We start from the raw sequence: 23,350 nt of genomic DNA on the forward strand, positions 1-23,350 counted from the left end.
TTCTGTTCTCCCTCTATCCTTTTTACACTAAGATATCCACAATTAAAATAATATTTTTGTGATAAGAAAAAACGAGGCAATCAATTCTTAATAAAAACAAGTAGTAGCCAAATACACTGCGTCAACTATTTAGAGAAAGTTATGATGTTTTCTACAAATCACACACAAACAAAATGGAAAAGAATAGGTCTTTCTAACAGAAATGATTAGTGTTCATTGTAACTACCCCTTAAACACAATTTGGCCAAATATTTGCTAATAAAGAACAAGACTATTTTGAAAAGATCCCAACTTAATGACTTTGGGAAGGAAAAAAAACACTAAAAGACAAAACAGGCTGCATTTAAAAACATGTTCCACAGATACTCAGTTTTCCTTCTTTAAGACGTGATGTAAGACTCAGGAACAACAGTACAATATACAATACCTCATTATCTACTACTGAAGGATCTTCAGGCTCAAAACCAGATTTGCTTGTACTGGTTTCATTTCCATTAACAGCTGGGGTTGAAGTAACAGCTGGGATATATTTTTTTGTGGGACAATTACCCGCACTAGTGGCTGACAGCTAAAAAAGGATTAGTAAAAACTATTATGAGGAATTAAAGCAACTGTGTTAATTTCATAAAAGCAGTTATTTCACCATTTCACTGGGGCTCTAATTCTGTATTTAACTTGTCATTACCAGACCTCAATTGACATCTTGATCCAAAGAAAACCTGACATAAGAAAACAAAGATGAAAACACAGGATAAAGCTAAAGACTAGCAGCCAACTCTCAGGAACAACAGAGACAAGAAGGATAAAATGTTACCATGGAAAATTTCAAATACTCAACCCAACTCTGATATGCATCCCTCTGGATATTATTTAGACTATGGAGAAGGGAAAAAGGATTAGATAAGGTAGAAGAGGTTAGGAGAAACATAATTTGATGTGTTTCCCTTTCACTGAAAACAAAACCTGACTGAAGAATAAAGGTAACCAAAACATTTTAAGAAAAATCTCAAAAAGAACTGGTGTTCCCTTCCTGTATCAACCTCATTCCCACTCCTGATTACGTGACATGGTCAAAGTTTGCTCATTCTCCATTCTAGTTCAAAGATCCATACATACAGTACTATTTAATATGCAAACTACAGATAAAATATTTTAATTGATTTCCTTAGATAATTCATGATGGTTTAAGGGCCTTCTTATATAATTTTAGGCCAATACAAGATGGAAACGCTACTCCCTTAAAGGCAAAGCTCAAACCAGAATGTTTTAATATAATAGTTATTAATACTTATGTTCTGAATCTAAAGCTGCCTAGTCCAAGTGAAAAGATCAAAGTAACAAAGTCAACTCCTATATGCTATCTTTCACAGTGTAAATGTAGTTCCCTAACCTCTTTCATAAGTTCATCCATTTCATTAATCATAAAACTGATACAAACGTTATCACGTCAGTACTAGAAAAAGAGTACTTTAAATGACATTAGGTTTTAAATATCTTTTTTTCAAACAAATGGGAAAAAAAAGTTCCTAATTACCTGTAGGTCAGGACATGCCTTTTGCAATGCTTGAATTTTCTCTTGAATCCCAATCAGCTTCCTTCTTTCTTCCTGCAAATGTTTGAGCTCTCTCTGTTGCTGCTGTAGTTTAGCCTCATAAAATTTCTCTCTATAATTAAATTAACATTATCATATTTGCAGACTCCAATAAATCTTATAACATTAAGCATGATCTAATACAGTACCCATTCTAGTGTATATAAAAAGCACTCAATTTTTATTAAATGAAGGCCATGAGCTTAACATACCTTGCCTTTTCATTTATTCCAGCATCTTTCTGTGTTTTATTGGTATTTCCTCTAGTGTTATTTGCATTCTGTTTGTTGCCTTCTTCTGCTGGGTAGAAATCATCCAAATTTGAAGTATTGGCAGAGATAACCCCTTGATCTGTTGCATCATCATCCTAAAAAAGAAGAAAATAATTAAATTAAAATAATCTTGATATCTAAAGACATTGTCCAATGCATACCTTAAGTACCACTATTCCGTAAAATTTATGTAACATAAAAAGGAGTAGATTAATAAGTACATGATTTTTTGAGAGCACTGAAGTTCATCCTCTACCAATGGCAGGAAAAGAAGTACTAAGACAACAACAAAAAGGTACATTTATAATCTGAATTGCCAATTACTCAATAATGACAAATATTAAGTTGCCTTTTCTTATTTTGACCAGATACAGAGCTATCAAAGAAAAGCTTTGTAAAGAATATGAAAAAGATCAAAAACACACTATCAGATCTGGGAACTCTTGATATTAAATAATTTTTCTTAAAATGTAATTTTTACATTAACAATTTCAAATAATCAATGTCTACTGTCACTTGCTTAAAATTTCCTATTCTCTCACTTTAGTCTTCAGTTTGCCAAACCGGTGCCAGTAGCTCATAATACAAAAACTAATGAGAATATCTCACATCTGTCCTAACTACTGGAAAAACAACTAAAGTTTTTACCTTCCTAATAGTAGGTCCACATCTACTGTTTACATTAATGTACTTATTAAGGTGCTGGGGGGGGGTGGTTTCTGGGGAGTGAACTACTACATTTTCTTAAAAAACATTTAATTCTACATAATTTTATATTTACTCATGCTTTCTCTGAAGACCTCAACTGAACCTTTGGAAACATCGTTTTAATAAAACCTTAAAGAGTTAGTGGTGACTCTTAATTATAACACTGGTTAGCCAATTTTAAGTTTGTAAATGGGTATTATTTGGTCTTCTTATTTATCTAAAAACCTAATTCATTACTAGTATGGATAAGAAACTGCAAAGAAACTGAGTTCAGACACAAGAATAGAGAGGCTGTATGAGGCCTTTCCACATAATAAATAGAAAAATTAAAGTTCAAGAAAAAATACAAAACTGCCGTAAGTTATAGAAGGCCATGAGAGGGTGCCTGAACAACTGAATGATATCAACTCCAACACTAAAAGAAAGTAAATGACTCAAGAATTATTTCAAGAATTATTGTTTTGACACACAGTTCTTTCAGTCAAGCAGTATTTACCTGTACCATAGCAACAAGATCTTGTAACTGTCTAAGTTTCTGTTTTGCAGCCATAAGTCTATTGATCTTCTGTTCAAATTCAGCATCTTCTGGAGCCTCATCAACCAGACTGCTCCTATGACTAGTTAATGAAGCCCCACTGACTCCCTCATCTTCTGCTTCTTCCTCCTCTTCCTCATCATCTTCACCTTGTGCAACATGAATCCCCTGTTCTCCTTCTCTATTATAGTGACAATCTGTTGGAAGCATGTATAATTAAAATCAGTAATTTAACTTAAGAACAGTACTAATGAAATAAAATACACTTAGAAAAAACAGTATGTCAAAGTTATCATCAGTAGTCAATCATACCTAAAGAAGGAGGCATGTTTAGAGCCCTTATGTTGGTAGCAGATCTGTTGTTAATTTCACAATTAGAATTGCCTGATCTCCCCTCTCTATTATTAGAAACACACTGTGCATTAGAATTACTATTTACTTCATTCCAAGTGGCAGCTACTTGTGGATTTCTAAAAGAAAGAAAACAGCCTGATGTTATTTAAATAAATAAATAAATAAATAAATAAATAAATAAATAAATAAATAAATTTTCCAAGTTTTAGAACTGCTGATAAAATAATTCCAAACTAAGATCATCACTGGCTATTATTCCATTTAAACTCATACTGTGAATAACTGGCTCTTGCATTTCATAAACTTCTATTAGGAAATTTAAAAAGAAAACATCCAGAAAATCAAAATTATACCTAAAAATAAAGAGGTAGGAAAATATTAAGATACTTCTTATGGTTTACCTGCATTTGATCTAACAAACAGCAAATTTACTAAACTACTGTACTCCATGCTTCTCTATTTGTTTATCTTTACAGGGCAAGTAAGATTATACTGGCCAAAATAGTAGACTTAAGCAGACTTACAGGAGAAAAGCTTAAATAAAAAGCAAATAGCACTCTTTTGAGGGTTTTTTGTTGCATATCAGAAATATCCAAGTAGAAGGAACATGTTAGAAAAACAAAATTGTTACCGAAGGTTAGTAACAGGCTCAGAGTTTTCATGTTCAGAATCATACTCTGACTCTTCAGTTTCTTCATCTTTTGTGTTTTCATTTACAGCATCTGTCATCATATCTGATGTTTGTTCATAATAATGAACTAATTCTCTTAGTTCATTCAATCTCTTTCGAACTTCATTTAACTTCCTGATAAACAAAATATAAAATATATATACATATATATACATATATATATACAATAAAATACCCATTTCAGCAAAACAAAGCATGCAGTATTCTCGTATACAAGCAGCCAATACAAAATTTAGCCCTAGTCAAACATCCAGGGGGCGTGACTATAAAGTAATGAACTTAATTTCAAGGATACCTTTCTTACTCAATATCTCACCACTCTATTTTCTAATGTCACGTTAGGGACAAAAGCTTTAAAACAAAAACTTTCAATGGGGCATCTGGGTGGCTCAGTCGGTTAAGCATCCAACTTCGGCTCAGGTCATGATTTCACAGTTGGGTGGGTTCGAGCCCCACGTCAGGCTCTGTGCTGACAGCTCAGAGCCTAGAGCCTGCTTCAGATTCTGTGTCTCCCTCTCTCTTTGCCCCTCCCCGACTCATGCTGTTTGTCTCTGTCTCAAAAATAAACAAACATTAAAAAAAATTTTTTTTCAAGTGTTCACTTGAAGCAGATTTGGTTTCTGAATCAATAGTGAAGTAGTAAGGATTCAATTCAAATACTACTTCTCAGGCAAATCAGTGATGTAGGCATTACGAAGCATTTATAGAAGGCTCCTGATTTGAAACATATAGAGATCTATACAGTGTATAATCGGTTTACCCAAATTATTAAATTGTAGAGTTTCCATTAAGTGCCAGAAACTAGGCCAATGTTTTTTAATGTGTAAAATACCTTTATGAATAGGTATATTATTATCCCTATTTTGCAGATGAAGAAACAGAGGCTTAATGAGTATAAGTTATTTGTCCATGGTCACACAGCCTTCCTTGTGAGGTATAATTTCAAGGCTTTCTGATTCTAGAGCCTGAACTCTGAATTTAGAATCATTTGAATATTAAAACATTTTAATGTAATACCAGCTATTTCTAATCTTTTAGGTGGAAAATGGGAATGCATTAGCTCACAAAAATTATCTGTATTACAATGTCACATTTCTCTTGGACAACTCAAAGAATGCAGTATCACACACACAGTTTCTACCACCTCTTAACAATTCTAATTTATCATAATAAATAAATTCAGTTTTTCTAGAATTTTCAACAATTCAAGAAAAAAACCCATAATTTATCTCCATTATTCAATTCTAATCTATGTAAACAATGTTTGTAAAAATGTTTTACTGGAGTTTTTCGGTTGGATTCAGATGTCCTTCATTTTCACTCTCATTCTGAGCAGCTAGAGAAGCAACAGGATAAGGAACAGATGACGTGAGGCTACTGGCTTCTCCACTGACTGGTGCTAAGCCGGTGGGGGCAGAGGGAGCCACAGCTGTGCTTCTCTGATCCACACTTCTCTGTGGAGAAGCTGAGGAAGGCACAACTAACAAACAAACAAAAGATCAGCTACCATAAATAAACAAATACGGCATCAAGTAACAGTTGGCTTACATATGAAAATAAAAAGTAAAATATCATTAACATCTTAAATTCTGCAGATTTCAATTTTAGGAACTTCAGGACAGAGCAGCCAGGCCACTTGTTCATTAACATGTTCCTAACCAAACACCACAAACTTAAAACAGCAAGAAAACAGTAAGGAAAGACAAGGTGGAAATCGACAAGAATTAGGATATTCCACTTTAAAAAGTAACCAGTATACTCTCCTGATAAACCGGATTCTAGGTTAAAGTGACTGTAGTACCTTCATACCATGAAATACAGACCAGCAATAAAATTTTCTAATTAGATGATGGCTAACCTTCTATAGTCCTTGAACTATATGTTAATTACTTTTCTGTCCACCTGGACCAAAGATACCTTATGCCTTTAAGGGCAATGAATGAAGATTAAGAATCTTTGCACTTTTCTATCTCCATCACTTCAAAACTATTGTCATTTATCTTTCTCACAGGGATGACCATCATTATTTGTTGCTCACATTATCAACTGCTACAGCTGGTTTCCAGCAGTCTCTTCGCTCTATTCCTTAACTGTTCTATCTTTTGCTGCTGCTTTCACGGTTTCCCAGTGTGAAAAAAAAATCACTTTTTAAGAGTCATCAGTAGGCAGAGTGCTACTTTTTTAATGTATATAAAACTGACTACAAGGCCTTGAGTACAACTTTCAAAGTTTAAATTTTTCTTAGTTGTGTTCATCTGTATAGGAAGGATAAGCATTGGGATTAGATTATACTCTGGAAAAGGAGAGACCGGCAAAGGTTAGGGAAAAGAAAGGATGATGTTTCAGGCAGAAATGCATGTGGCGGGGTGGGGGGGAGGGGGGCAGCAGACAAATAGGAGATGGGTAAAAAATAAGGAACAGGGACTCCAGAGATGTTTCTTCTATCCCTGTCTTTAGTAAAGAGCAGCAGGAATGCTGAATGATGACCAGCTGGTGTTGGTCCTACTAATAATCAGTTTCTCTTGCTAGAGCTCCTATTACTGACTGTTTTTAGGTAAGAGAAAGGGACCAGGCTTGAGAAGGTGTCAAGACAGCAACTGAGGACTATTTGAGAGCGGCCGAGTAAGACATCTGTGGAGCAGAAAAGTGGTTCCCATAGTATAACTAGTTCAACTATGCTCTTCCTACTATACCCACTTAAGATGACTGTTTATATATTTCAAAAAAGTTACCAAGTTTTTATAGGTTATATAGTCTGTAAGTTATAAACTATGTAAGTTATACGTTTTCTGCACTAAACCCTATGTACTACATAAGTTTTTCGTGTCTCATTTTTTTGGTATACTTTCTAAATCTGTTTCATAGTTTTTAAATCAAAGTACTAATTTGGATTAGTGTTCCTTCAAAGGAAAATGTGAATATGCTAAAAAATCCAGTATATGTCCAAGTATCTAATAGTTTACCTTCTCTTTTTGTTTCCCCCAAATCAAAATCCTACCAATTTTTCAAAGCCCAACTTTATTCTTTCCCTTTACTGAATTATAGAACACATCGACCATCTATCTTGTTATCATCACAGATTGCCTTGCAACTTAAAAACTTTCCCCATGCAAGTCCTATCTCCCCTCAAATACTGTCATTTTCTTGAGGAACTATGAGTACATTCGTTCACCAGGTATTTACTAAATAACTATCAGATGCCAGCACATACACTCATGGGTCTTCCACCTATCCTTGCTGAACCAGATTTACTTACATGAGGAGTTGTTCAGATGCTGATCTCGAAGTGTATGAAGTTCTCCAAGCAGTTTGTCCATTTTTTGTTTCTTTTCCTGTAATACTCTCATTTTGCTAAAAAGCTGTACTTTCTCATCAGGTAAGTGTTCTGAAACAGATGGATTCCTGCTCTGGGAAACCTCCCTAGTTAATGAAAGACTTTCTGCCTGTCTTCTGTTGTCTGGAACAGTTGGAGGCTTATTTAAAAATAAAAAAGAAGAAGAAGAAGACCAAAGCAATTAAAGGTGTCATTCTCATTTTAAAAAAGCATAAACATTCTTTCTAAAAAGTGATAAATATTTGCCGAGATTGTGCTGGTGGGTAAGTATATGCCTTACCATACTATTTTCCCGATGTGCCACTGTAACATATATATGGTTTTATGGACACACATAACTAAATTAAGGCTAGAAATGTCATACGTTATATGAACTTACAAAAATCTCATTTTCTCTCTTGCCATCTTTTTGGAATCCCCATCATGAACTTTAATATCTGAACCTATCAGTTTTTCCTACCACTTCTTTCCACTAAGGCTTGGGAAATCATAAAATGAATAAGCCACCATTAAGCTTAAATTTTAACTTCTGCTACATTTGCATCAATTTTTTTAAGAGAAATATAAGATTACAGATATAGCTAAAGCTCTAGACATACCAACCCCCAATCTCATTACTCTCTCCAGATATAAACACAATCTCGAACTAGGTTTCTACCATCCTCACATATGTTTACATTTTATTACACCTACAGAAAATATACATCCTTTATGCATTTTTACACCTCAGCCAAGTGGTACCCTTCTTAAACTCGCATTTTTCATTTATTAACTCTGGCTCATTTACTGTAACTGGTTATAGGATTTAACTCTATGCATATATTATAGTTTATTAATCCATTTTCATGTTTATGGACATTTAGATTGTTTCTAGTTTTTTGCTATTAACAAATTGTTGCCATGAACACTCTTATATATATCTCCTTGTGAACACATGAAGAATCTAAGATGGGGCACTGCAGGGTCACCAGAAAAATTGACTGCTCAATCATTCTTGAAAGTACTGGACCATATTCATTTATTGTCATCAGGTCAGCCGATAGGAGACACTTCGTCTTCATACTCAATTCCAGTGAAGAGGTAATATTAATCCACCCTTTCTTACTCAAGGCCCATAAACTGAAATGGTGTATTTATATCATTATTTACAAGTCATTAAATTATAACTTAATAACTCTGAAATTAAACTTAGGAACTTTCTTCAAAATTGTTAGTAAAGTATCATAAAGGCACAGATTCAGATATAACTTAAGTTTTAGAGGTTATGACCATTAGAATATTTGAGAGGAAAAAAGAACATATTATCTAGTAGCACAGAGGGAGAAAATTTCACTTATCACTACATTCAAGGCAGGTTTTCCTCTAATTTAGTGTTTCTCACAGTATAGCCCCCAGACTACCAGCAGTAGAATCACATGGTGGGAAAGCCCACCTCAAATGAATGAGTCATACACACTTTTGGAGGTGAGGGGAACCCAATGACTAGAAAACTACTTTTTTTTTTTTTTTTTTTAATAATCGTAACAGGTGAATTTACGCTCAGTGAAATTTGGGAACCACTAGTTTAATTAATGTAATTTTAAACTCAACTATACTAAAAAAATTAAGTTACCTGAGAATCACGAAGCTGATTATGAAAACGTTGAATTAAGTCATTCAATTCCTCGTTTAGTTCAGACGTGATACTAACTCCAGATAGGCTACCTGCTGTTTCTGTTACAACTGGAAAGAAAATTAACAACTATTCACTAAAGCAAATAAATTAAATTTTTATTTAATTTAAAAGTTCAATTTGAGAAGCTGAATATAAATTCTGAGAGAAAAACAGGAATTAAAAAAAAAATCTAACCTAATTTATAACTAGTTAACTCTCAGATTTATCTCCCAACCAATCATTTTAATAAAAATTTCCATCTAACCTGAAAACAAAAAGACCCAGAAAACTCCAGTATAGTGGTTCATCTTTTTCTACTCCATCATTCAAGGAGAAACACTGCTACATCCCAATTAAGAATAGTGACTCAAAGGAGTAGGGAGAGGACAGGCCAATCAGATTGGGATGGGGGACTGGCAGGGAAAGTGGTTAATCTGAAAAAGCACAGCTAATACAGTCAGGTCTCAATCCCTACCTCCCCAGACAGAATCAATGATCTAATACAGGGCTGGCAAACATTTCATAAAGATTCAGATGGCACATATGTTAGGCTTTGTGGAAATACAGTTTTTGTCTCAACTACACAATTCTGCCACTGCAGGGAAAAAACAACCACAGACAATAAATACATAAATAGACACAGATATGTTCCATGAAACTTTATTTTATAGAGTGGGTCAAATCCAGCTGGCCATAGCTTGCTGACCCGTGCGACAGAACAGGTAATTTACTGATGTTGTTGCTTAGGACGCAACTAACTGCAAGACCATGGTTCTTACCTTCCTATGGCAATATTCCTGAGGCAGTATTCAGATGATAATTTCGATAACAGTCACTGTTCTACTACCAACCACTCCATGCTCATCCTCTCTAGCTCTAAGAGAGACACTGGCTATAAACTGTTTCTGTTCTAAAGGAAAATACTAGCTTTCTCAATGAGAAATTAGAATTTCAGGGTTAAATAGAATCCCAAGTATCTAGTGCAAACTCTATTTTGAACACAATGAAATTACAGTATAGGTAACTGACACACACTCAACTAACACATACCCACTAGTTCAGTAAAGAACAATTCTTTCCCATAACAATTACTTTGACTTGCTTACATACCAGAAGATTAAATATTACCATTCTAGTTTTTCATACAAGAAGCAATGTTTAAAAATTACTAAAATTATTTTTGAAATAGTATGTAAAAAAAGTTTACTCTTAAACTCCTGTTCATTCTACTCCTGGTGCCTGCCTCATAGTACACTTTAAAGAAAAAGAAATAAGTTCATATATTCAGAAAAAGACCCCTGACCTAGAATTCAAGAGATCTGATTTTACTAATATTCCATGTAAGTGTAAGCAAGTCACAAACTCTGTTAGAGCCGCTTCTCTACAACATGAGCCTAAGAAATAAATGCTCTGGTGACTAACACACAATTTCGTGATAATTAAATGAGATGATGTGAATGTAACTATGTGAAATAACATAAGTATCACAGGCAAGTCTCTGAAATCTAAAACTTGAAAAATATTTAAACTATTTAGAACATTAGTCATTAGCCTTTACCTGATATTAGTCATCGTTTAAATATTGTTTTATTCTAAATTATCTATTTCCTAAAATATGAATGTAAAAGCTAATGATACTCTGAACTTTACAAGAGAAAAATGGGTTCAAAATGCATATTAATTATTATATACTACACTACATATATGATACACAATTACGTAATTATTACAAAGGAGTAAGTTACTTGCGAGTCATGATGTTCCTTATGAAAATGCAAAATTAAATTATGTATAACAGTGATCAGAGGGCTCAGCCACTGGGCTAGGTATGGATAGCAGCATAAAATGAGTAATAACAGGATGACCTCAGTGAAGACCTAACATAGAAGAGCCCACAGGAAATAAATTATTAGACTGGGATGACAGACTAGAAAATATCCCTTAGTTTTACTGAGTTTTAACAGGTAACAAGTGGTTTTCAACATAATGAGAAACTCAAGAGGTTCGAAGATGATGAAACAAACTATAAAATTAGACTCCACACTAAAGAATTCAACACAATTTCCACCTAAATGATAGATACATGGCTGTGACAGAAGGGAAAATGAAAAAAACATTTCTGAGTCTCAGGAAGACTATACAGGATATAAATTCAGTAAAAAGGAACTAGTGCACACTACTGGGTATCTAACTGAAATAACAGAGCTACTGCTAACATCAGAAGCTAAAGAAGTTCTTCAGATTTATTCACTGCCTCACTTTTAGGGTTGTGACCTTTCCTAGGGAGACAAGAAAAGTATGGCAATCCCAGGTGAATAAAGTACAACAGGTGGAAAAAAAAACAACCCATCAAGAGCCCTATTAGTGTGAGGTACAAAAACAGAACTGCAGCCTGTCCCTTTTACCTCTTGAGGGTGCTCTCTGATGAAAAGGAGAGCAGGCTGGCTGTGGGCCTGGTACAGTATGACGGCCAGGAGCTGTCCCTGCAGCCTTTTCTGCATAACCAGAGAAAGCACAGGACAGGGTAAGCCTCGTATGTAGGTTTATAGTCAACAATCAAGATCTGGTTATCTAATAACCAGCATCCACCTTGCAAGACCATTATTAACCGAGCCTTGCTTTTATCAACATGCTAGCCTGCAGCATACCAGAATCATCCATCACAGCGATAGCTTGCTCGGCTTTGTGCTGCAGAGCGAGAAGAGCGGCCTGTCGTCCCTGCAGGGCTCGCAGCTGCTCCTGCTGCTGTAGCATCCTTTTTAATAAGTCATGCTGTTTCTTCAAATTTTCTATCTCTTCCATAGGTTCCTGCTGAGGATCTCTGGCCTGCAAAATAAGATCAACAATACTTATATCTGATTATTAAAATTCATGTTCCTGTTTCAACTACTAATGGCAAAGTACATACATAGATGATAAATTAGTATTAAACACACAACCCTCAATACAGTTTTAGTAGACTTGAAGAAAAAGATGTAAGAAAAAAATGATGACACAGAGAGAGCCTGCCGTATTAAGAGTTAGGTAGTTAGGTAATTTCACAGTAAAAGAGCATAATCAATGGCTTAGCATGAAGAGGAATTAACCAAGGGGGAGAAAAAGGCGTACAAAAAAAGTTACAAAGAGCTAAACACACACACACACACACACACACACACACACACACACACACACACACACACACACACGAGATCCAAGCCTTACAGAAAAGGAAGAACAAACAGATCATACCAGGTTAATTAATGCCCTAAAAAAAATATCCCTGCAGAAGATCAGGCTAAAGAACATTCTGCCTCACTTCTGGAAGTGACGTTAAAAAACACTAATAAAACAAAAACAAACCCACTATTTTCTAACTGAGGACAGAAATTTTAGAAACACATTTTTTATTTGATAATCGGACGTGAAAGGATTTAATTTACTTGCATCTCATTTTATAAGCATAAAAATAAGACAGAATACTTTATATTTTGTATCAAAGATATTATGTTTTCTTTTAACATATGCTCATTTAGCAGAGTCTGAGAACATTAAATACTTTGAAATTCCCCCCAAATGCTACCATATTGCCTAAAAGTAGAGGAACAAGATTAAACAGGTGCCACTTATAAGAAATCACAAAATTTTTAAACATTAATCTTAAAACCACTGAAATGTAACCCAATAAGAAAAACTGAAAGTCAATTAAGCAAAGAGACCAATTTAAATACAACTTGGAAAAAAAAAAAAAAAAGCCAAATTACATATGAAATGTATATATACCATATTGGTATTTTTCATCATTGATTTGTCTTTTTAAAAATCTTGTATTTTAAAAGTGTAATGATTTTACCTAATATTTACATAGAATATTTCTATTAGAAACATTTAGTCACTTTTAAACTTGCACTGCTACCAAATTTTGGTTGGAGTTATGTAGATTTTAAATGAATAATTCCCCCCCCCCACTACCAAAGTTATTAAGGAAAATAAAGTTCAATAATTTCATTTGAAAGTAAAAATGCACTGATCTGCTTTCTCTATGTGATTCCTGTATAAATTACAGAAACACAGATGGCTCCAGAGAGATTCCCTTCTGAGTGACATCCCTTATCAATAACTATGCGAAACTCCCTTCTCTACCTCCCCGGGTAGAACTCATCAGTATTATGAATAACTTTTACACCGTGACTTGGCAAGCAATAAAACTAGTAAGTGAATAAATAAGAACATGGCTATGAATTAAATACTCTGAAGAAAATAGAATCAAATAAAGAAGTAAAAAGACTATGGTTGGAATATTTGACGTACGTATCAGAGAAGCCAGGACAGTGAGTGCTGTCTCTATCCTGTATTGAGTGACCAGACTTCATGAACATGGAAAAGAAATAACCTCTCTTGGACAAATCAGTACTTAAAGATTTTCTGTTGTCCTGAATTTCCTTTTTACATGAACTGTTTATTTAGTTCTCTCCTGACCTATACAAGTGGAGTTACGCTACTAACATTTACATTCATTCCTGTCATATACTCTGGTTTCTCTTCAGATCGTATAAATCTTTCGCCTTTTACATTCATTCCTGTCAAAATTCATCTTAGTTCTGGCTTATTTCAATTTGTGATCCTCTCATCCCTCAAAAATACTACTAAAGTATCTAAACTACTATATCTAAACTACTCACCCCTCAAGGTAACCTTAAAGCTATCTAAAGAGTTTACTAAATAACTAACATTCTGGGTTTTTCCCCTTTAAAAAGCAAACTTTTTAAAAGAACTTTAATCCTTGTTAGATTTATTTGCAAAACTCTGATACTAAAATTATAAAGAATCCTGAACTATTTATGAAAGTAAACACAATTACCTTCAGATTCTTCACTAATCCAAAATGATTTCCCAACAAGTTTTGAAATTAGTAGAGTTTTAATACTGTTTAATAAGTTCTGCATCCATATAAATAATATTCAAACTAATACTTGGGAAATCTAAGCTGAAGGAAGCAGGCAGGAACCACGGTCAAACAATAAAGAAAGGGAAGGTAGGAAAATGGAAATGAAAACACCTAGGGATTAGAACATGCCAAGCAGATGCCAAAAGAGAATCCAAAAGGGAAGTGAAGAATACATTCACTCTTCTTTTTTTTTAAAAAAAAAAATTTTTTTTTTTAACATTTATTTATTTTTGAGACAGAGAGAGACAGAGCATGAATGGGGGAGGGGCAGAGAGAGAGGGAGACACAGAATCCAAAACAGGCTCCAGGCTCTGAGCTGTCAGCACGGAGCCTGATGCGGGGCTCGAACTCACAGACCGCGAGATCATGACCTGAGCCGAAGTCGGCCGCTTAACCGACTGAGCCACCCAGGCGCCCCTACATTCACTCTTCAAACACATATTTTTACTTAAACTTTTTGAGTCACCTTCAACAAGTACATTTTTAGTTTACAGATAAAAAAAATAACTTAGGCATGAATTCCAAAGTTGCCTACAGGTAACAGTTCAATTTCAGAAAATTCTTTCTTTCCTCTAGTCAACTGAAGTTCCTCTAATAATTCATGGGTCCAAATATATTTTTATAGCTGAAAAGTACTTCAGATAATATGTCTCCAAGTTTTCTCATGTGAAAGCCCAGAGAAGATAAAGCTGTGGTTTATCCAATATCACAGTTAGGGCAAGAACTTAGGTTCCTAAGTTCTAGGATAGTGTTTTCCACCCCATACTGTCTGCCCCCAAATTATGTGTTTAGATAGTTTTAAATACAAAAGTCTAAGGCACAGTGGTCAGAGGAAGCATAGTCTGGTTTGGGAGTCAAAGTTAGCCTACATGAAATATACCTAGAAATGATGAAAACAATAGCAGAAAAGAAGTAGATAGTATTTTTAAAAGCTTATAAAGTCTCTAAAAGCTGATAGTACGCAGCAAAGAGAAGTATGGGCAAATAGTGAGACATGGGTCTTACAGAAGGCTTCTTTTTAAAAATTATGCAAAGTGTCATCATATCTGTAAAATATTCCACAAAATGGATACTGTCCTTGTAAGCAGCTGGAGAATATCAACCATTTCCTATCCCACTGCAACTTACAATGATGCTTTAAGCTCTGAATTTCAGTTAAGAACTCCACTTTTTCCTACTCTTTTAAAAGAATATGACATCTTGTAAGGATGTTAAGTAGGAAATGAAGGTGAGGTGGGGAGAACACAATTCTGCACAGCAGAGGAGAAACCAAGTCAGTTGGTGAGAATTAGGGTTTTTTTCTAATAAAATATTACGAACAGAGTACTGATAGAACTACCATAGGAAGGCCCTAAGTATCAAAAGATTAAAGAGAATCAAATTGGAATAAACTCCGACAGTTCAATAGAGAATAATATTCACATATAATGACATTATTCAAAGGAACTAAAAACCAGAAAAATGGATTTTGAAAGTAAGTATTTTCTACTTCAGGAAAAAAAGAAAAACTGGCAGATAGCATGCTGTAACAACTATCAATTCCTAAGTTTTGTCACTACTCAGAAGACTTAAGAAAGGATTAAGTTCCAAAGAATATTTATTATGTCTCATACATTCTCTTCTCCAAAGGTATTAGTTTTAAAACTAATCAACTACTGGGGCACCTGGGTGGCTCAGTTGGTTGAGTGTCCAGGGCCATGATCCCAAGGTCATGGGATCAAGCCCCACATTGAGCTCCATGCTGAGCGTGGAGCCTGCTTAAGATTCTCCCTCCCTCTCTCTCTCTCTCTCTCTCTCTCTCTCTCTCGCTCTGCCCCTCTCCCCCACGCATGTGCACTTGCTCTCTAAGAAAAATTAAATAAAATCTTAAAAAAAATAATCAGCTACTTAATTTATTGTTATATTGGGGTACCTTCTGCTTAACATTTTATAGTTAAAGTTCATCCCAGCTGATTTCAAACTAAATCCTCAGATTATTGTGGGAGCCAGGAAAAAATATAAAAAACAAAATCAACTGCCAAAATACAAGTTTTGTCATTTTAAACAACCAGAAAAAGAAAATGTGCATAACAAATAAAGACCAATCCTAGTTAATATAAGCTACTAATAAAACGTAAGAAACTAGTCTAATCTATACATAATTACTAAAATAGTATTTTACTCTTGCCAAATGGAAACAAGATTTTATAAATGCTCTTTTATTGAAAGTTGTTTTACATGGAACTACACAAGCAGTTGTTTTCTTAAACCTTTCCTGAGCACCTTTTTGCAAATCATGGAAAATTAAAAGAACATTTAGAGCAAACATTGGTGGAAAAAAACAGCAAAAACATAGTAAGTCAACTTTTTTTGCTTTTTCAAACTATGAAGTATTTTTCTTAAAAAAAAAAAAAAAAGGAATGGAAGAGGTTTCCAACAAGAAAAATATAAACCAAATAAAAAAAAGCACTATAAAAATACTTCATTCTTAGAAAGACAGAAAATAGCTTACTCCATTTTCTTTTTCTTTAATGATTACAAGAATTAAAACTTAAAAGCACTACGTTCATCATGAATACAAATACCAGAAACAGCAACTAATGGTTAAGGTTTAAGAATGTTCTATCCTGAGTTCTCAAAGGCAAAAAAAAAAAAAGAAAAAGAAAATGGATTAAGTTTCAAGTCTTTTGTTAATGCAAATTAAATACAGCTGCCACATATAATCCATGGAGAGGAGTAGAAGAAAACAGAAAAGAATAAAAACACTAAGGGACAACACTTTATCAAAGCAAATTACAGTATAATTAGCCATGTTAAGAACTTACATATTTAAGAGTAACAGCAACAAGAGAAAAGCAAATAAGGAAGAGGAAATGTGAACAAAAGAGGTGCTCATTTAGAGACTTCCCAAATTAATATTGTGAAATATACCTTTGAGAGAAATCCACGTTTTCGGCTATATTTCCTATCAGGCCTCAGTTCCCTGTCATTCTGAGGAGGTCTGTCACCTTTCCCTTTTGGACTTGTGGTAACGTCTGAAACCTGTTCTTGTGAAGCTGAATTCCCTAGTTTGTCCTCAATGCACGGCCGAATTCTCAGACTAAAAGATGCCTCCTTTATTAAATAGTGTAGCATATTAATTTCTTAACACAAACTCCTGTTTAACATACAAGCCAGCCTTGTCAATAAATACAAAAAATTTACCAGTCCATCTCTTTAAAAATCAACCCACCCTCCCCCAAGTGGCATAAACTTAGACTTCTAAATTTCTGCAGACTAAACTAATGCTTACTGTAATCAAGTGAATATCATATCCTAGGCAATTTCCCAACTATACAACAACTAAAGCACATTTTAACATTTATTCTGCTGTTATTAAGCAACTTTCATAATGTCATTTTATGTTTATGAAAGAATTCTCATCACAGTGAACATTACATATGCATATACAAATTAGAATAATCAATTATACCATCTCCTACTCCTCCCCAAGAGAATTCCTTTACCCACATTCCCCAACTCTTCCATTTCTGCTGAAATGAAATGTGAGGAAAAAATCATTCCTAGCACCTCTGTAAACAGAAAAACAATTTTCCCACAACACAATCTATTTTCAACAACTGTTTGGATCAAGCCCCCTGAGTATCTCCTGGTGAAAATACTGTAGGGAAAAAAATTCAAATTTCCTCTTCAAATTAGGAAGGGCAGGGAAGAGAAAGGAGGCAGTAAGAAATTATGCAGGTGATACTAACAGGAAACAAACCCTCAAATTCCTCATGCTGAATGGTATTTTGGAACACATCTCAGAAACAAAAGATAGACACACATGGTTATCCTTTCATAAGAAAAGCTTTACTTGTAATAGGTTTTCAAATTTACTAATGCATGGTGATAGGTCTGCCTGTTAAAATTAAAATGCTTAAAAGCAGGTTCCAAAGCCCACTACCTTCTATAAACTAAGTTCATTTTACAAAGTTTTCCTCCAAGTTCTGTAAATTCCTGATTATTTTTTCAAAAACCAGTATTCTGATAAATTTCATTTTGCAGAGTTACAAGAATAAATCATAATGTAAATGCTACTGTATCCCATTTCATTTCAGTGTTTCAGTCATCTAGTTTTACTACAGTTCAAAAACTATCCTAGGAATGAAAAATCCTAGTAGCCTTCAAATGAGTCCTAAATGGCAAAAGAACTTGGAGACTTTTCCAACAGACAATATACTTTGTAATGGTACTTTGTACTTCCAGCTCCTTTATCCACGATGAATTTTAACTTTCCCAATGCATCTTACAGTGAGTAAAGCTGTGCTTAATGAAACCTATAGAAAAACCATGTTTCTGCAAGCCGATCAGAAATTACTAGATTTTCAAATCATCCATTAAAACATTTAATCTTAGTAAGAAAAACTTTTATATTTCCAGGTTTAAAAAGAATATATACAGCATTAACAACTTGAGAGTTTCTTCCCTGAAATATACTTTTCATTAAGGAATGCCTATGAAAAATATCATCTTGAAAAATGGGGGAAAAGCTTAAATCTTCATTTCCAGCACTTTTAATTACCAAAAAGCCGCTTACCGTGGTATCTGAAGCCTCAGACTGCACATCTATGTTTAGCGATGTGCTCTCAGCTACAGAACCAGATCCCACAGCTGAATCTATAGTCCGAACATCCTCCTCCTCATTTTCTCTAGCCTGAAATATTTTAGTGGTATAAATCATACAACTATTAAAAAGGGCAATAAAATGTTATAACGGATGGCATGATTTTTTGAAAACATATTAACTCCTCTGGGGTAGAGTCAGAATGCCATCAGCATATGTACACTAACATACCACAAAAATAACTCAATACGTTATTTAAAAGGTACAAAACTTACAAGGATTTTTTGGAGAAATTTCATATATGACTTTTCTTGTTCTTTAAGGTGATCTATTAGATGAGTAAGGCGCTCAACATTAGCAGATCTTTCATTTTTCTCTACAAGATCTTCCCGCATGGAACTAGCTTTAGTAATATAATCACGAATCTGAACAAGCCTGCTTACAATCTGCAGGGAAAACATTTGGAGGTAAAAAATAAACAAATAAAATCAACAAAAAGGCATGAAAATAAACAGTATGTAAAACTGACCATAAATTATTCCATACCAACAATTCTACACATTTCTTATTTCAAATACAATAACCAAAGATACTTCTAGCTTTATCATTTGAATTCATACATGCAAAAGATCTGAATCAAATTTAGAATTTAATCAAAACATAACTGGCAATACTAACAACTCTAATTATTGGGAGTTAAAGATTTTCAAAATTTGTTTTAATTTACACTACTTGAAAAAATTTACTTCCAGAACTGCATGCCTTTAAACCATTACTAACGTAAATTTTTTCTAACGTTTATATAATATTTCCTTAGCAGTATTCTAAATACTTCTGAAAGTAGTTTTCAAAAGAAATATATCACCATTTAAAAAAATTCTTACCATCATCTATTAATCACATTGTTTCAAACTCCCCTTTACCAAAATTTGGCAACACAGCCTCTGGTGGATAAACAGAAGCCCTAATTTACCTAGATATGGCACTTCTACAATCATTATGGGTAAAAAGAAGTTTACACTAAATTGAATAAATCTGAAAGATTCATGAGGAGAATCACACAAGTACCCAACTAAAATTCCTATGTGCGTAACTCAGTAAAACTGAATCTTACTATTTCTACTTTGAAGTTTATGAAAACAAAGCAAAAGAAACATTTTACTACCTGGCTGCTCTCCATTGCAGGCTCTCCTCTTCCATCTTCTTCAGAGACTTGACAGTTTTGCAAAAGGTCATTACTTAAAGCGGAGGCAAACAACTCTTTACATTGTGCTGATCCAATCACTTCTCTCTTTGGAGGACTTACAGCAGCCTCTTTACTCTTGTTAGTATTAATCTGCATCGGCAAAAAGTTGAAGGGCTTTCGGTTTTCACCAAGCTGACGTTTGTTGTTGGCAGCTGTTGCTCTACCTTGAGAATCACTTCCAATGCTTCTCTACGTATGAAAAAGAAAACAAACCCCACAAACATTAATTTTTCAATAAAATTTTTTTTCAAAAAACTCCAATGTTCTTAGTCAATTTCACCATCAGCTATTGATTCAGGAAGTACAGTTAAATATACTACTTTTGTACTAAGACACAGAAGAGATTCAAATCTACAAAATTCTTTTACTAAAATATCAAAATTTGATTAACTTGTCTTATTCCTCATTTTCTCAGACATAATTCAACTGATGAATATGAGCAATAGTCTAAATGAAGTACTAGGACCACACACCATATTTATAACTCACATTGCTAATCAAACTTATTCACAGATTTTGTATGGGCTTTGGACCCAATGACTAAATCTTAATATAAACATCACCACAAAGATATGTTTAGATGAAGCACTGTCTGAAAAAGTACTCAGCTCAGTGCCTGCTAAATAGCAAATGTTCAAAAATTAGTATATAGATGACTAAATATATGGGATCACCACCACCATCAACCCAGACTTGAATGTACCTTTATGTGTATTTGGTAAACTGTTGGTTTCTCTAAAGTACAGATGTGACCATAAAATGTTTGTCAAGAGTTCATTATCATTTCCATTTGCTTTTAGCTCCAAATTTCATTTCAGTAATTATAAGACCAACTACAGCTTTAAATTTGAGGTAATGTAGAACATTCCCTTATGCAGTGATAAATTGGATCTTCCCTTTTGCCATCTTATTCAGTTACTAACATGCAAAATTTAGTTCCAGAAGGAAATTATTCACATTAGTCCCAGAGTATACATAATAAAGTCACAAAAGACTTGTCCTTAGCAAGTTTAGAAATAAAGTCTTTGCTGCCCTCCAAAGAACCTAATACCAACACCACTAATTAAAATTCTTTCCATATACACAGAAACTAAGAAAAAAGAAACCGCTCACTTCTTACTCTTAAGCTATTTAACTCATTCTAAAAATGTCTCATCATTATAACTGGATTTTTAAAATAATTCACAAACCTGATCTAAATCACTGAAGTTTATCCGCTGTTTGAGTTTCTCTAGTTCTGCCTGCTCTGGAACAGACATCTGAGTCACATATCTACTATGTGGAAACGTATGTGGAGTCTTTGTTCTTCGCCTTCCAACTCCTGGTGATGACTCCGGAGAAATATCATTAGTTACCCTTTTATCACTTTCTACACCAAACTTTTTCTTATTCTTTTCTGATGATCTATTTGCTTTCTTCTGTTGGCCACCCCAATCCTTTAAAAAAGTAAAGGCAAAAGTTAATCTGGCCTCTATCAAACCAGGAAAGTAATCTGATATGCTTAAAAAATTGGGGTCAGTCTTAAAGTTAAAAATGACAAAACATTTTTCACATAAACATACAGACTTAAGAGACCTTATTTATTTCTACTAATGCATTTTCTATTACATCTAGCCTAAGTTTCACACATGGTCCTTCAGAAAAGAGATTACTTTCCTATCACAGATCTTTAACAAACATAAATCCCCAAACTCTAGTCAGTCTGGATACTTTCAAAACCATTTTTAAAAACTGGTTCCCTACTATTTATAAATTGGATAGTATAATAAATTATAGATACCTTTACTGACCTCCTTTAAAATCAATGTGTATGATAAGAAAACAGATCTGGAATCCACCTGGATTCTAAAGTAATTATTGTTGGGGCACCCGAGTGGCTCAGTCAGCTAAGCATCCAACTTACGATTTTGCCCCAGGTCACGATCTCACGGTTCGTGAATTCGAGCCCTGCATCGGGCTCCATGCTAACAGCACAGAACCTGCTTGGGATTCTCTCTCTCCTTCTCTTTCTGCCCCTCCCCTGTTTGCAAGCTCTCTCCCTCTCTCAAAATGAATAAATAAACTTAAAAATAATTAAGTAATTACCATTATCTGAAGAAAAGCTCCACTGTATGACCCTAAGCAATTTAACTTCCCATAGTCTCGGTTTCCTAATTTCTAAAATAGTGTCACCTTTAAAACATGATTAAAAACAACATTCATAAAACATCTAGCACAGTGGCTAGCATATAGTAAGCAATAAACATAACTATTGTTATGTTTTATAGGCAACAATGCACCACATGATAAGGCCTGACATGAAATGACAAATATGATTCACATTTTAATGGGAAAACATTTTTATTTACTTAGTTATACCAACATAACCTAAGTCATTCAACAAAAAGGTCTATAAATTCCTACCTTAGCCATACTGGAAGAACTGTCTAGTTTTACTACGGTAAACCCTTACGGGATATTCTCCTCATTTATAACACAACTCCCTTCTCTACGAACTGTCTCTCCACCCCAATCAATCCATGTGTGGGTGTTCTTGCCAACCTGTTGTTCTACTTACCCTACCCCTTCCTGGCCACAGATGACTGGAAAAGAGATGTATATCTAATCCAAATTGGGATGATCATACTTTAAAAATTTCAAATTGGAACTAAAAGATAACTAGTCAGTATATAATTGTAGCCATAAACGAAACTTTTGAATGAAGGGGCAACCACAGTACACATGAACCACAGAAGAGAGAAAACCGGTCTGCGAAAAGAAAGTTGTGTTAAGCCAAGGAATTCAGAAGCAAATAGTCAGGGTAGTGAAAAAGCAATTCTTGACAACTTTCTAGTTCCTTTTCCTAGTCTCTTCCTAAAACCCAGCTATAGACCTCTAATTTGTTTAACTGGTTTTCCATAGAACATCTTTAAAACCGTATAATAAATTAATATCTATTAACTATAAACAAAAACGTCTTCAACTAATATAACAAATAGGCCAGGGTCATTTAATGTCTTGGCCAGCAAGAAAAAACTGTGTTTACAAAGAGTGTCAGTGAGTTTGATTTGGCTAAAGCAGGGGAAAGCTGAATTTTAACACTAGTAGTTAACGACACACCACTGATGAGAAGTTACCATACCATATTGTTAAGTCGGTCATCAACACCTTCAGTGCTCCAGTTTGCTACCTCCTGATCATTCATGCCTTCTTCAAAAGGACCTCCTCCTGTAGCCATCCTAGCTTTACCAATTAATTTTCTGCAAAACAAGTGAAAACTAATATTTTTAACACATAAAAACAAACTCTAACTTTTAAATCATCCCATGAGGTTAAGCGATGTAAAAGATCTCAGAAAAACTGATTTAATGAAATAGAAAGAGGTAGTGTCAACCACGTACCATAAACAAATTGATTTAGCTGCCAGACACCTATTACAATTAACATGAGTTAAGTAGCTGTAGTGATGGGAAG

The 23,350-nt window shown here is 34.2% G+C and overlaps 1 protein-coding gene across 18 annotated transcripts in view; it reads right to left on the reverse strand.

Moving 5' to 3' along the window:
* PCM1 (pericentriolar material 1) overlaps positions 1-23,350 on the reverse strand; it is an 81,894-nt gene that overhangs the window by 46,392 nt on the left and 12,152 nt on the right. For 7 of the 18 annotated variants that reach the window (XM_042983032.1, XM_042983027.1, XM_042983024.1 and 4 more), the window contains 17 exons: positions 23,019-23,136; positions 21,088-21,333; positions 19,817-20,086; positions 18,927-19,097; positions 18,625-18,741; positions 16,977-17,159; positions 11,788-11,965; positions 11,545-11,634; positions 9,098-9,207; positions 7,408-7,624; positions 5,433-5,631; positions 4,092-4,265; positions 3,419-3,576; positions 3,068-3,303; positions 1,804-1,958; positions 1,535-1,664; positions 428-568 (listed from right to left, as the gene is read on the reverse strand). In XM_042983032.1, the coding sequence (XP_042838966.1) occupies positions 428-568; positions 1,535-1,664; positions 1,804-1,958; positions 3,068-3,303; positions 3,419-3,576; positions 4,092-4,265; positions 5,433-5,631; positions 7,408-7,624; positions 9,098-9,207; positions 11,545-11,634; positions 11,788-11,965; positions 16,977-17,159; positions 18,625-18,741; positions 18,927-19,097; positions 19,817-20,086; positions 21,088-21,333; positions 23,019-23,114 (2,871 nt within the window). In that variant the 5' untranslated portion in view covers positions 23,115-23,136. The remainder of the gene's footprint in view (positions 1-427; positions 569-1,534; positions 1,665-1,803; positions 1,959-3,067; positions 3,304-3,418; positions 3,577-4,091; positions 4,266-5,432; positions 5,632-7,407; positions 7,625-9,097; positions 9,208-11,544; positions 11,635-11,787; positions 11,966-16,976; positions 17,160-18,624; positions 18,742-18,926; positions 19,098-19,816; positions 20,087-21,087; positions 21,334-23,018; positions 23,137-23,350) is intronic. The other 11 variants (XM_015545150.2, XM_015545148.2, XM_015545154.2 and 8 more) reach the window with 6 other exon arrangements.

This window comes from Panthera tigris, chromosome B1 (genome assembly GCF_018350195.1).
Source record: "Panthera tigris isolate Pti1 chromosome B1, P.tigris_Pti1_mat1.1, whole genome shotgun sequence".
In the NCBI taxonomy this organism is placed as follows: Eukaryota; Metazoa; Chordata; class Mammalia; order Carnivora; family Felidae; genus Panthera; species Panthera tigris.